The following is a 14983-nucleotide window of genomic DNA, read 5'->3' on the forward strand; positions in this document are numbered from 1 at the left end:
GTTTTTATTGTTTTGAACCACAGGCTTTATATTACCTTAAAAAAAAAAAAAAAAAAACCTCTCAGCTGCATGTTGGATGCTTCTGGCAGCAATACAAATCTAGCACCACCCAGGGAGGGAGTGTATTTGCTTCTTCGCTCACTTCTGGCAGGGCAGAGGAATGCTGGACATTGAGAGACGACAAGGGAGGCTGCCCACAGCATCGCCACGCTGCTCCCCCGTCCCACGCCTTGGGCCTCCTCCCTTGGGAACACACAGGTAAGTCCATCGAGGTGCTGATGGAAGTGGAGCATCCTAGCTCGCTGCGACCAAGCCACAGAGGAAGTCAAGTGCAATGCACTGAGGATGCTTAATGGGTCTCAACAGCTTCAGGAAGCTCAGCATGGCCTGGCTGAGGTCATAAGGTTCTCATTCCACCCAGCACATTGCTGAAAAGGTCCTTTTGTGTTTATTCGTCTTTCGAGTTTTGTCCATCACTTTGCAGCATGCTTTTCTATAGACTATTAAGAAAAAAACATTAAAACAGCCACTCTATGTTTGGGTTTCGACAATTCCGGGGCTAGCTGTTCGTCTGTTTTTCTTTCATACTCAGAAATCAGAGCTTACAGCAATCTTGACTGCTGAAAAGCGAAATATCATCGAAAGTTTGGTTTTCAATGTTGTAAAATACTGCACATGGATAAAATGTAAGACTTAACATTAGACAGGGAGCTGAAAAACTACAGAGACAAAATGTTCCTGTAATATGGCAGTCGTCTCTAAATATAAGGCTCCATGTTATAAATTTGGGTTCTTAATGAATTTTTTATATCACCAATTCTGTTTCCACTTAGATGTCAGAAACTGAGCTGGAAAAGATAAAAGTCAGAACAGCTGAGCATCTTGAAAATGACAAAAATAACATTTCTTGGTTGAAGGAAGGTAAGTCCTCTTGCTGTTGATTTTTTATCAATGTGAAAATTATGCTTTTGTTTAGAAGCAAAAAATAGTATGGGAGAAGAAAGAAAAATCCCCCAGCAGTTCAAGTGATATTAATACTTCTGATTTTCTTTCTTTCTTTTTTTTTTTTTTTTTGGCCTAAGTGGTAGTTTGAGGGTGTTTAGTATTGAAATGCTTTTTGTATTCCTTCGAATGCAGGGCACTCAGATGATTTTATAGGGAAAAGAATATACACTTTCAATTCAGATACACGTTACCTGTGAGGTTCTTGTTATGCTGGAGAACTTTCTCCTTTGTAGCCAGGAAGATGAAACAATGTGAGGACAAGAATATTTTAAATAATAATCACAGAAAGGAGTGCAGGCTGTAGGAAGTCATGTCTACAAATAGAATTGCCATTCACTGCAATTACAGAAGCCACCTTCCCAGGGGAGAGAGCTGTTGGCCACAAGCACGACGTGCGTAAGATGCCTGCTTGAAATACACACACAGATCGATTATGCCCTCCTAGGAGGAGTACAAATTTATGCACTTTCGAACATATGTATAAACTCACGATTATTTACTAGAAGGTTTGGTTTCATAATCTTTTCTTTTTATGAACATCTTTAATGTCCCTAAAAGGAAACTGACTTGGTATTTTATCTAAATAGATAAGTTGTATCTTTTACACCAGTTCCTGAATCTATTCAATTGTAAAAAGACAGGCTCTTAAGTAATTGCTATGCCTCAAAAGTGTTTTCCAAGGTCACGGGAGACTTTAATATATATGTCAAGTAAGTTCAACAACACCAATAATAATAATCATGACATCAAACACAATGACAATATGCATTAGTGATTATGCTGAATCATTACAGCAACCCTGTGAAGCACTAATCACTCCTAATATTCAGGTGAGAAAACAGAATCTCAGAGAGTTTAAGTGCCTAAAATTACAAAATTAGGAAGTGACAGAACTGGGATTTGATCCCAGACTGTGTGATTCCACAGCATATAAATTTAACTACCACCTTACACCGTGTTTCAAAGACAAGGTGTTTAAGTTACTTGTCAGGACATGATCTGTGCTCAAAAAGTTTTCCTAAAGTGCTTAAATCAACACCTCCACCTTCACACATACCCTTCCATCCACTCTTATTCTTAATCCTGCTTTACCCTCACTCTCATTTTGTAACTGTTCACTTTTTTTTTAAAAGAAGATTATCCTTCTGCCTTAGGGCCTCATAATCAAATTTAATGGCTGGAACTCATCTCTACTGAAGACTTTATTTCAGGATAAAAGGTGGTACAGACATGAAGTATTCTCAGTCATTTCCTTCCAAAAGCCACAGAGCTAAGAAATTCTCTAACTTCTTTTTCTTAAACAATCTTTTAAATCAAATCTTTTAAAAAAAAGCAATGTGGAAGTAAGAAAAAACTGAACTCAGCCCAAAGATCCCTCAGCGATTTCTCTGCGAAGACCAAACCCATGAAGACAGGAGTTCTTCACTGTTACTTATAGCGAAGTTTATCTTATTTCTTTTTGCTTCAATTGCGCCATGCTATACATGTCTCATAGAAAAATAATGACAAAATTGATAGACCAGTCAATTGTTTCCTGAAAAATTTCCTTTTTGAAAAACTGTCTCCATAAAGTACAATTTATGATTAAATTCCTATAATCCATAAAATCTAATTTCCCAGGTGACCTGTTTTATCCCACTTGGACACTTCATTTAAGCTACACTCACATTATGTTTACTGTATTTCATAAAGGGGAATTGAGCCAAATGCTGGATGACAACATCTTAATTAGGAATTATCAGGATGAGTTAGTTTTTGAACATAAATGTCTTTTTTTAATGTTAAGAAAAAGTATATATGTTGGTGGGTTTTTTTTGTTGTTGTTTGTTTGTTTTTTAAGCAAGCTGGTGCAATGTAAAGAGCAGAGGATTTAAGTCAGGCAGGTGAAGTTTTAAAATTTCAGCTCAGCTGTTCCTTAGCTGTGTGACTGTGCCATGTTGCTTAACCTCTCTGAGCTTCAGATTCCTTAGCCAAGGACTATAAATACCTACTTTGTGAAATTATGGGGAAGAGATCTCATTATTTTTGTGTCTTTTTTTCCTCTTTAAAGCATGATTTAAAATAATATAATGTTTTTTGAGGTCCTGGTTCATACTTTGAACAATCTGCACTAGTATCAGCGCTGTGTATTTTAATAGCATTGTCAACAAAAAGGACCTCTATACAGAAGCAACAAGGCAGTTTATTTGGGATCTTAGAATTGTGATTTGGGGAATCAGAGATTCTGGAGGAAACCAGAATAGTGTCTCAGCAGAGGAAAATATGTGGGGGGGGGGGTATGGAAAAAAAGAAGGAAGTTCATGCAGGCCTAGACAAGTTGTTTAGCAAAGATTTAGATTGGAGGGTAAATTTGTTCCATATATACAACTGGGTTATCAAGGACATCTCATCCCTTACTAGGGAAAGGTAGGGTTTCCTTCGTCCAGAAAAAGTCCAATTCTCAGCATTATTCTTTCCTTTTGGCAACTCAGCAACTATTCAGCAGCTTTATTTTTGAGTGTTCAGCCAAAGTTCAACATGAGCAGCAAACACGGAGGTCCTTCTTGACGCCTCAGTCATTCCTGCCATTGTTCCTCTCATAGCATTTTATATAAATTCCTTCCTTTGGGCCCTACAACCATTTGATGTGGAGTAATATTGTCCCATTTTACAGATTAAAAGACTGAGGCTCAGAGACACTAGAGCTTGCTCAAACTTGCAGAGCTGGTAAGTGGCAAACTGAATCTTGAACCCAAATCTTCCAAATTCCGTTCTTTGCCTTAAACCAATTTGTCACAATGCCTTCTCCAACAGTTATCAGTACTTGAAATTAATCAAACACCCTCCCCCTTCAAAAAGAAAAAGAAATACTGTCTCCCTCAGTATCCGCAGGGGGATTAGTTCCAGGACTTTCTGCTGATACCAAAATCCAAGGATGCTCAAGTCTCTTATTCAGAATGGCATGATATAGTCAGCCCTTTGTATCCAGTTTCAGAACTCGCAGATAGGGACGACTGACTGTAGAGACTTGAAAGTTGTTCAAGTTTTTTTCATGAATAACAAAAGTAATTGCTTCTCCCATCACAGTGTCTCTTGCCTCCCTCTGCAACTCCAGCTGAATACTGCCCACGGTTAAAATGCAGGGAATCACAGCACTGCCCGATTAGGGTTGGAGCCAGCACTCACTGGGGTAATCTACATAAACCACTGAGCACAGCACCTGACCTCAGAGTGAGCATGGGGCCAACAGGAGTTAGCACCATCACTGCCAACCTGAGTACTGATACTCTTTCTAACTTCTCATCTTCAAACATTCATCCAATTTATCCAACTTATCAACAGTAGCATCACTGAAGACAAGGCATGAGCATAACAGAGAACAATTTTTAAAAAAGAAAGAAGGAAAGAAACACAGTCCTGCACTCAAGAATTTTATCAATTTTCCCTGCTTTTCCCTGAAAGGTAAAGAAGTCCTTGTTTGCCTTCTACTTTCTCTCCTATGGACCATGGGCCTAATGGCCTCAGCAGTGCTGCCAAAGAGCTGGTTAAAGCAACATCCAGAGCTTTTATTAACAAATAGGGTAAATAGTGTTTAAGAAACACACCAATAAACCTGAAAATACACTCAGAGTAAAATAAACTGAATCCTATTTTATCTTCTATCAAACTACCAGGCAATCTTGTACCATTATTAGTCATCTTGCCTTTAAATTCTTTTTTTTAATTAAATTTATTTATTAATTTTATTTTTTATTTATTGGCTGCATTAGGTCTTCGTTGCTATGTAGAGGCTTTCAGTAGTTGTGGAGAGCAGGTGCTACTCTTTGTTGAGATGCGTGGGCTTCTCATTGCAGTGGCTTCTCTTGTGGAGCACAAGCTCTAGGTGCACAGGCTTCAGTAGCTGTGGCACATGAGCTCAATAGTTGTGGCTCACGGGCTCTAGAGCGCAGGCTCAGTAATTGCGGCGCATATGCTTAGTTGCTCCATGGCATGTGGGATCTTCCCAGACCAGGGCTCGAACCCATGTCCCCTGCATTGGCAGGCGGATTCTTAACCACTGCGCCACCAGGGAAGCCCCCTTGCCTTTAAATTCTTGACTTCTCAAATTTTAGATAGATCAAATTCCTGGGTCCCAGCTTAAGTAATTCAGGAGGATTAGGTGGAGCCCAGACATAAGTGCTTAAGAGCAATAACATGAAGTAACATGTTCAGGGACCATACTTGGAGAAACCCTGTTTCAAGACAATCAGAGAAACAAAATATGATTGTGAAATACGCACCAGGCAAGATGAACTGTATTGTGTAACTCTGGACCAAGGTGGTCTAGAAAGGCCAGTCTTGAAGGTGGTCATGATCTATTCGCACAGGTGAAGAGGGGTAATGCTGGGAGCAAATCACAGGCTGCGTGATGCCCGTTCTGGCGCTGGGGAAATGGGCATTTTGGCTAGTTACCTGTGTATGGATTCACCAGAAACAAGGGGGACAAACAAACTGAGTTCCAGCTATAGGTTAAAGAGTTGGATATGAGTTCTAAGTTGTCACGCAGGTCTGAGGTCGGGGACTAACATACGGAAGCATTATTTAAATCTGTAACTGGAGTGCAAAGTGGGATGGGGCAGGCAGAGCAAAGTTTAAGAGGGATGATGATGGCCAAGACAGCACTGCATTCAGTAGCCTTGAAGTGAGGACTACACGACCAGCATAAAAGTCATAACAAGGAGAAGAAAATAGGCCCAAACGTGAAAAACGTTATGAAGGAAAAATTGATGTAACATAGAAATTGGGGGGGAAATTACAGGTGGAATAAGATGGCATGTAATACCCCATTAAGCCAGGGAGCATTCTGGGTAAGCATTTCAGTGCTTGCTCCTCACACCATTTGATACGGTAGAGAAACATCAAAATGAAGGGATGGAAGCCTTTAAATTGTTGCCATTTGCAGTTTAAAATCACAGCATCACCAGTGTTTGAACTGCACACAATTTCTTAGAGTGTCTCCTGATTTTTCAGGAGAAACTGGATTACCATATGACATCTCAGGATCTCTAAAGGTTAAATAATAACAATTAACAACAACGATGACAAGAAAGCAACATGCAGGACAAATGAAACCAGGTTCTATGAGTCTAGTTCAGCCCAGTCTGTAACTTCTGTTCTAAGAGCTTGTTTCTCATAACACAATCAGTACAGTGTCCTAAAAACTGGTTTTCCATAAATATATCTGTACACACAAAGTCAAAACAATGGTTTGACCTAAATGATGTGAAATGAACAACATGGAAATAAAACTGTGTGTCCTTCAGAAGATTAGCTCTCTGTAATTGTTTTAGCGAAGCAGTCTCTTTATGGGTGTAATAAATTGAGGGAAGAATAAAATTATCTCAAGTTACAAGTGTGCCCTCAATATACAAAGCGCAGTCTTATAACCTTCTAATCTATATTGACTAGGTCCCATGGCTGCTAGGTTGGGTGGGGCCCCAGGGGGAAAATTCAAAAAAGAAATCAAATAGAAAGTATTTGACTTCTTTTAAATGGTGGGGGCGGGGGTGGGAGAGGGCAATGAATAAGCTTTCTCTCACTTTCCAAAAATGCCAGGAAAAAAAGAGCATGGGAGATGAGAATTCTGTAGTTACTCTGAACAAACTAGAGATCCTTTTCTATAAGCAGTCACATGGTGACTATAGTCTGTGGTGATGTGAAAATTATTATTTAGAGACATTTTAAAGGAAACTCCCCTAAACTTATTTAGTATTGATGTAGAGGAGACAGATCACCAATGAGCTGGCATCTTGAATACAGTAATTATTATTTAATCAGAATTCACAGAGACTAATAATCCAAGATAGCAGAAAACATCAAAGAGGTCCAAAAAGTCATGTTCCACAAATTTCCTTCTCAATATAATGCAAAACCTCAAATCTATAATGCAAGAATCCCATCTCATTTTTGATTAAGAGTTGTTTGCAAGTGAGACAGAGAAAGTATAAATCTTACATTTATTGACATTCATAAATTCACTGAACTTCCCTTAATTCTAAGTGAAGACAGTTCACCTCATTTGCTCAAAAAATAATTTCAGAGCATAAGCATTAAGACAATTCCAAAATACGTATCTTACACAATTCTTCAAGCATTTGATGAGGCTCCTCTTGAACTCACAGATAACATATTAGGCCAAGAAACAAAGATGTCAAAAAATGAAAATGCCACAGGTTTTGCCCTCAAGGAACTCATGTACTTAAGTACTTTATTATAATGGCTAAATATTAATCCATGCTAATTCTCTCACTCAGATAATTCTCATTTTTAAAAGGGCTACTTTTTTTTGTCTAGCTTAAAAATTAAGCCACACTAATGCCTATTTTAAATTGGTAATTTCCACCAATACTGTATTCTTGATTTCCTTTACTATGTAAACACAGGAAACAGAATCTTATTCCAGTGGTCTCCATGAACTTGTGAAAATGTACCTAATAACCAAAATACAGGTAAGGAGAAGGTAACAGTCAAAGAGAATGTTGTGCTGATTAGATGTGAAAAATACACCCTTGCAAGCCATATAAGGAAGTAAAACAAGCACAAGATAATTTTACAGGGTAATTGTTTTGAAGCTTTAAAACAAGATGATGTGATAGAGATTGGTGTGAGGAATGGTCCTTGAGAATCAGTGGTCAGAGAAGTTTGGAAGGAGAGCTATCTGAGTTGAGACTTAAGTGACTGTGCAAAAATCTGGGAAGAGCATTCCAACAGGGAAAAGAGGCTGTTTAAAGATAGCATGTGGCTCAGGATGGCTGGATGAGAAGGAAGGAAGGAGGAAGGGAAGGAAGAAAAAACGAAATTAGAGAGGAAGGGAGTAAGGAAGGGACAGGGAAGAAAAGTGCTCAAGTTGCAAATAATATAGAACTTTGCTGGCCGCAATCAGAAACTTAGATGTTTTTCCTTAATTTGAATTAGAAGCTACTGCAGATTCTAAGCAGGGGAATAAAAGGAATCATTTATAGTGGATGTGGTAAAGAGTGTATGCAGAAATAAAATGGAAGACACTGCAGTTGGCCAAGCAAAAGATGGTGAGTGGGATATGATAAAACTGTGAAGGTGAAAGAGGTAGAATAGGATGCAGGACCTATTTTGGAGGCAGAGTCAACTGTACTGGCTGGTGCCCTGGAGTGGGGCAATAGAAAGAAAGGAGTCAAGGCTGACTCCTGGCTTGAGACACTGCATAATGGTAATGCTGCATGAAGAATAAGAGAAAAACTGGCTGGAGATGGGAGAATCAGAAGATCTGGGTGGGTCAGGTTAAGTGTGACATGCCAACATCTCCATGAAGATTTATCAATTGGGCAACAGGATATATGAGATCAGTTGTCCACTTTACATAATGCTGATAGGGAAAGTTGGCTAGACATTTGGCTTTAGACCTGAAGATTGAGAAAGCATCTGCTGATGGGATAGTACAGGAAAAGAATACAATTTCAAATAGAAATATAATTTCTTTCAAGGCGGGAAAAAACATGTCATGTTCCAAGAAATGAATGAAAACAAGAAGGGCTGGAGCACCTTGACCCCAAGGAAGGCTGGCATTTGATGAGTGTGGGGAGTCTGCCCAGGAACAGAGCCTTGAACCTTTCAGAGACCTTGGTCAGTGAGCATCTTGGATTCCAATAAACTCTCTACACTGGAAATGCCTACCAGAGATATATTTTGTCTTGTAGTAAAATATATTCCACTGCATTTTATTCTCAAAAAAAAATTATGTAAAGGACTATGAAAGGATATCATACTACTTTCAAGATCTAACAATGATAAAAAGAAGCTTTAATAGTTTGTATTAGTTCTCCAGAGAATCAGAACCAATAGGAGAGACAGATAGATAGACAGGCAAAAAGTAGATGAATGGACAGATAGACAGATAGAAGATGGATGGATGGATGGAAAGAAAGAAAGAAAGAAAGAAAGAAAGAAAGAAAGAAAGAAAGAAAGAAAGAAAGAAAGAAAGAAAGAAAGAGGAAGGAAGGAAGGGAGGGAGAGAGAGAAAGAAAGAAAGAAAGAAAGAAAGAAAGAAAGAAAGAAAGAAAGAAAGAAAGAAAGAAAGAAAGAGAAAGAAAGAAAGAAAGAAAGAAAGAAAGAAAGAAAGAAAGAAAGAAAGAAAGAAAGAGAAAAAGAAAAAGAAAGAAAAAGAAAAGAAAAGAAAAGAAAGGGTTTATTATGGGGGACTGGCTTACACAATTATGGAGGCTGAATAGTCCCATGGTCTGCTGTCTGGAAGCTGGAGGCTCAGGAAAGTCAGTGGTGCAGTTGCAGGCCAAGCCTCAAGTTCTGAGTGCCAATGGTGTAAATCCTGGTCCAAGTAAGAGGTTCTGAGAACCAGGAATGCTGATGTCCAAGGGCAGGAGATGGATGTCCTTGCTCTAGTGGAGAGAGCAAATATGCCCTTCCTCTTTCTTTTTGTTCTATTTATCCCTTAACCCATTCTAGAAAGAGATTTTCTCTAATCAGACTATCAATTCAAGTGCCAATCTAGTCCTTGAAATAACTTCATGTACACTCCCAGAAATAATGTTTTACCAGCTCCCTGGGTATCCCTTAGCCCAGCCAAGCTGACACATAAAATTAATCGTCACATAGTTTTTAAGGGGAAAGCAACAGATACTTACTTCTTCTAGCTAAATTAATGAAAACAGCAATTTACTGGAAGGCTGGGAGTTGGTTCACAGTCTACAAGGAAATTCAGGTCTAGGATGGGCAGGAAGTAAACTAGCTCTGGTGATCCAGAGAGCAAGATTTAACAATACATTCAGGTCACCACTCCTCAAACATTAGCTCCACATACTTTTTCTGTCCTCTCATCCTCTTATACTTAAGACCTCAAACCTCAAGGAAGAAAGCTCAATAGATTTGGCCATGAATCCCCATCCTCACTAGGCAGGGCAGGGAACCTTGACTGACAGCACCACAAGGCTATACATAATGGGGGAGAGATGCTTCTTCAGAGGAAATTCAGTGGTCTAGCACCAGAATGGAAGGAGAACAGATGCTGTGTGGCTTCCAAGTAATGTCTACTCTAAGAGCCGGTACCCACGATCCAATTTTCAGTGCTTTGCTCCACAAGGGATAATATTTTCTTAAGAACCTGACATGTACTGTTGATGGAACGCTGAACATTTCAGGAAGGAGAGTACTTACTTTAAATGTATTGGCCTTCTACTGAAGTTCAAATGTCAGAATCATTTTGATTCTCTGATAACCCTATTCTATGTTGAGAAAGTTCAGTAAAAGATGAGATCTTCTGTGTTCTCATAGGTCAACAAATTAAATTCCCGTGGCACATCCTACAGCTGACGGTTGAAATTTCTTTCCAACTAAGCCTATAAAGTAGTAAGTTCATTTCTTATAAAATGATGATGTTGATCCCAATGGAACGGAAGGCTAGAAGATGCCATGTCAGCCTTGAGACTATGACCAGATGAATTAATCAGTGCAAAGTCCCTATGAGTTGTTAAATAGCAGATTTAAAGACTCTCTTTCAATGATGATAGGGCAGTACATCAAATCCAGAATGATCTTAGCTCACCATTATTAATTGCAATTTTATGAACTAGGAGTGAAGCCATCTGTAGAGACTGGGAACCAATCTTTCCTGTCTCAACAGGAAAAAGAAAATTGTAGCTAATTCGAAACTTCAAGAGATTTACTCCTTTCAACTGAGATTCTTCAGGAGACATTCATTTTCCTCTATGTCACAACAGCTGTTGGTATGATTCACTTAAGCAACATTAGTACAAAGAGCAATCTTACAGGGAGAGAAAAAAAGACGCTTATGTTCTATGCCTCAGGAATAAGGACATTCCATTTCTTGTAAATTCTACAAAGAGATACTTTATTTTTATATGATTATGGCCCATTTCTTTCAGCTTAGGAACAGCATTTAGAGGGAATATACTCTCTAATAAAACGCACCTGCACTAGGTGTGCACCAGACCATTAGTAAAAAAAAAAAAGGGGGGGGGAATGTGAGGAGAGCAAATGAAGACATCAGTCTAAAGGCATAAATCACTTCAAACATTTTAGCCATTATTTAAACCTGTCGAAAAGTAAATGTGCAGCAAAGACGAAAAGCAAGGGCAATGACAGTAGTTTTGCCACTGTATAACTTCAAGAAAAAAGAGAAAGGACAACTCCTAGAGGCGTAATATTAAATAAGACATCAGGCAATTTCTCCTCCTGAGCTGAATTTCCATGCCAGCATGGATTTGAAAAGAAACCACAACCTTGAAGAAGGTAAGAAAGATGCTTCATGATGTCTAATCTCAAACAACTGACAACAGGAGAGGGAAACCTGCATTTTTTAGCTCTTTCATTTGCCTATTTAATTTTCTTTATTATATTGAGAATATTCAGCACTATAGATAGGACATTTCTTCTAGAGTTACTGAAAGATACATGTTAATACTAAAACAGGGACTTCCCTGGTGGCGCAGTGGTTAAGAATCCACCTGCCAATGCAGGGGACATGGGTTGCATCCCCAGGCCGGGAAGATCGCATGTGCTGTGCAGCAGCTAAACCCCTGGGCCACAACTACTGAAGCCCACACGCTTAGGGCCCATGCTCCGCAACAAGAGAAGCCCCTGCACTGAGAAGTCCGGGCACCGTAACAAAGAGTAGCCGCCACTCCCCGAAAGTAGAGAAACTCTGCGCACAGCAACAAAGACCCAATACAGCCAATAAATAAATGAATAAAGAAATAGATAAATTTTTTAAAAATACTAAAACATCCTGAATGTAAATTTCATAAAATATGTGAAGTTTCTATAAACTCTTATGAAGAATAAAATATTCATCAAAATTATATTCTGTCTACATTCAATAAAAAAATAAAGATTCCATTCTATACATGCGTCTTAAAACTAATTTCTTAGACCAATATATGAAAACTCAGATTGAAAAGACAATTCATACTAAAAAAGAGGCATTTGCTTTACAAAATAATATACAATTAAGTAAACCAAATCAAAGAATGTTTTGATTTCCTGCAAGGCAAAGACTTACACAAATAATATATCATCATTCTTGTGCCCAAGGAACTTATAATTCAGCTGGAGAAACAAAATATCAACAACACATCCTGTTTGCCATAGGATTCAGACAAGAGCAAGCTTTTCAGCTTTATTTGAAACATTGGTTGTACAAAGTACACAACCAATTTGGATGGAAGTTTTCAGTATCAAATTTCTCAGGCACCAAACCAAGCAGGTATACCCAATTCCTTAGATAGATACAGATTTCTCTTAAGATAAAACAGAGCTTGTTGGCTTGCTTTATTTTTAATGGATGTAGCAGATATGAGCTAAAACAACTGCGCTGAAGATTCCCTTGAAAACAGAAGGACTCACTTAAAAATATTAACTTAGATTTCTTGCATATGTCTCTTAAAAGAAAAGATCTCTTTGTAAATATTCCTTAATTTATTACCCAGCCTTTTTTCATTAAAAAAAAAAAAGAGAGAGAAGGAAAACAACTGATAACCTCATTTTAAAATGAGGAAAAATTATACATGAAGAGATAGAGATACTTAATAAATAATAAGGGAGTTCACTTTTCCAAGGGAAATTCTAATGTGAATGATTTAGTTAGTGAAGAGGAAGAATTGCACTAAGGACTTTTTTAAAAAAATAACAACACAACTTGGAGGCATAGTGTAGTCATAGGTCATGAATACACTGGAGAGTCCAATATAATGTTAAACCTCTAAGTTCTCCAGGAAAACAACCATTAATTAAGAAGTCACTCTCAGGTCTCCTGATTCTAGGGCAAATTACCAAGTCTGAGTTCTAAACTCAATTCATCACTTGCTCTCTAATAGAAGAATGTGCTCTTTCATTCAGTTTTACTTAAAGACATCGGTCTCATTTTGGAGTTCCCTAGCAACTAGGAGAAATAACTTGTTCTCATCACTACACAGGTTAACAATGCTAATTAGAAACCAAATTTAATCTTGAAAAATCCTGAACAGGGAAAACTTACATGGTTAAAAATTATATATAGATATATACATATAATATACATTGTTATAGATAATACATATGTATATGGAACAAAATATTTTATTCCATCCTTCTCTCTGCCCTTCTCACAATACACTTACTACCTTTTCTTTGTAAGACAACACAGTATTTTCTTATAAGAGAATCTGACATACATAACACTCTAGGTGCTCACAGTCAGTGTATATTGATCTATCAGTGTATATATGTGATATTGCAGTGGAAGGTGGCAGTTAAGGAAATTTCACCATAAGTCAACAGATTTAATAAAGTAGAACTGTATTAGATTGTTAAGTGCTCAAGGACAAGGGTGTATCTGTCTTACTTCTATAACTGAGCATCCAGATAGCCCCTAGAACATAGCAGACGCTCCAAAATGACATAAATGAATGAATACATAAATATAATTCCAAAGATGATATGATATTCAGAAGTAAGAAAGAATACATCTAGAATTCAGAAAAATTGGGGATGTGGCTGGGCTATACATCATGAGTAGAGTTTCAACAGGCAGTAGCATTACAAACTGATGGAATATGATGGTCTAAAGTGGAGACAGAGAAGTCCAGGGTGTTCAGAGAACAGCAGTTATGTTTGGCGGGCTCAAGGGTATGTGTGTGATGGGAGGAAATAAACAATGCCTCTATCCATGGAGGGCTTTTAATATTAGGCTGCAGAGCACATACGGAAAGTTCTAGGATAAAGAGAAGCTAGCAAATATAGCTAAAGATGGCAGAAAACTCCATGCTTTAGAAAACATTTGTGATTTGAGGACCTTTATGTAAATGGATTGGAAGGGTAGACACAGAGGTAAAGAGGGACTTCCCTGGTGGTCCAATGGTTAACACTCTATGCTCCCAATGCAGGGGGCTTGGGTTCCATCCCTGGTCAGGGAACTAGGTCCCGCATGTGGCAACTAAGAGCCCACATGTCGCAACGAAGACCCAATGCAGACAGATAAATAAATAATCAAACAAAAACATTTAAAAAAAAAGAAAAACAAAAGAAAGAAATAGAAGTAAAGGGTGGAAACGGAGTGACTAGTTAGAAGCTTATTGCATCCACAGATGAGAAAGAATGACTTCTGAACTGGGCTACTGGTTGCCAGGACAATGGAAACAAAGATGTTGGCAACCAAGACAGTGCCGGCCCCAATGCACTGGCCATGGACTAGATGTTAGGGGTAAGAGAGACAGGGGCTATCAGAGATTCTAGAAAACCTCAGAGTTAAAACTGGAATGGGTGTGTGTGCACACACGCACATGTACATCTGTGTCCTTATGTAAGTAATCTATTTCAAAAAATATTAGAAAACACAAATGGCAAAAAATTACTCCAAATCTTAACACCCAGAGGTAGCCACTGTACATCTTTCCTTATATGTTTTATATGTGTACTTTGTCTCTACATACACTACTTAATAAATTTAATAATCTTATTATGCAATATATTTAATAATGTGTTTTTCTTATTCATAAATGAATGTCAGTACCTTTCCAGGTTAATAAATATAGGCTTACGGCATCATTTCAAGGGCTATACACATGGTACTCCACTACTGAAGTCATAAAATGTATGTCATTTCCTTACTTTCAGATATTTAGGTTGTTTCCAATTTTTTGCTTTGAAATCTCAAAAGAATACACTACAGTATCTATTGGGATTCCTTTTTAAACAGACTAATCAGAAGTACCTTGTGGAGTCCTCACACCTTATCTTTGGCTGTCAAGAAACAGTATACAATGTACTGCACATCAGTGCTTCATTATATGTTCATAACATTCATTCACAGGAAGAAAGTAAAGGTCAGAGAAGTCTGCAAAATGTGGTCCAAAGTCATATGGGTAACAGATGACAGCACCAGATCTCAAGCCAGGCAGGCTGACCCCAAATCCAGTGCCTTTTCACCGTGCACTCTGCTATGAAATATACTCGAGGCTAGATAACCAATAACCCC

The 14983-nt window shown here is 38.2% G+C and overlaps 1 protein-coding gene across 2 annotated transcripts in view; it reads left to right on the forward strand.

The window, feature by feature from the left end:
* Window positions 1-833: 833 nt before the first annotated feature.
* Window positions 834-14983, forward strand: part of MDFIC2 (MyoD family inhibitor domain containing 2) — a 100289-nt gene continuing 86139 nt past the window's right edge. For both annotated transcript variants that reach the window (XM_057704427.1, XM_057704428.1), the window contains exon 1: window positions 834-921. In XM_057704427.1, coding sequence (XP_057560410.1) covers window positions 834-921 — 88 coding nt within the window. The remainder of the gene's footprint in view (window positions 922-14983) is intronic.

Source organism: Hippopotamus amphibius, chromosome 13 (genome assembly GCF_030028045.1).
Source record: "Hippopotamus amphibius kiboko isolate mHipAmp2 chromosome 13, mHipAmp2.hap2, whole genome shotgun sequence".
Lineage (NCBI taxonomy): Eukaryota > Metazoa > Chordata > Mammalia > Artiodactyla > Hippopotamidae > Hippopotamus > Hippopotamus amphibius.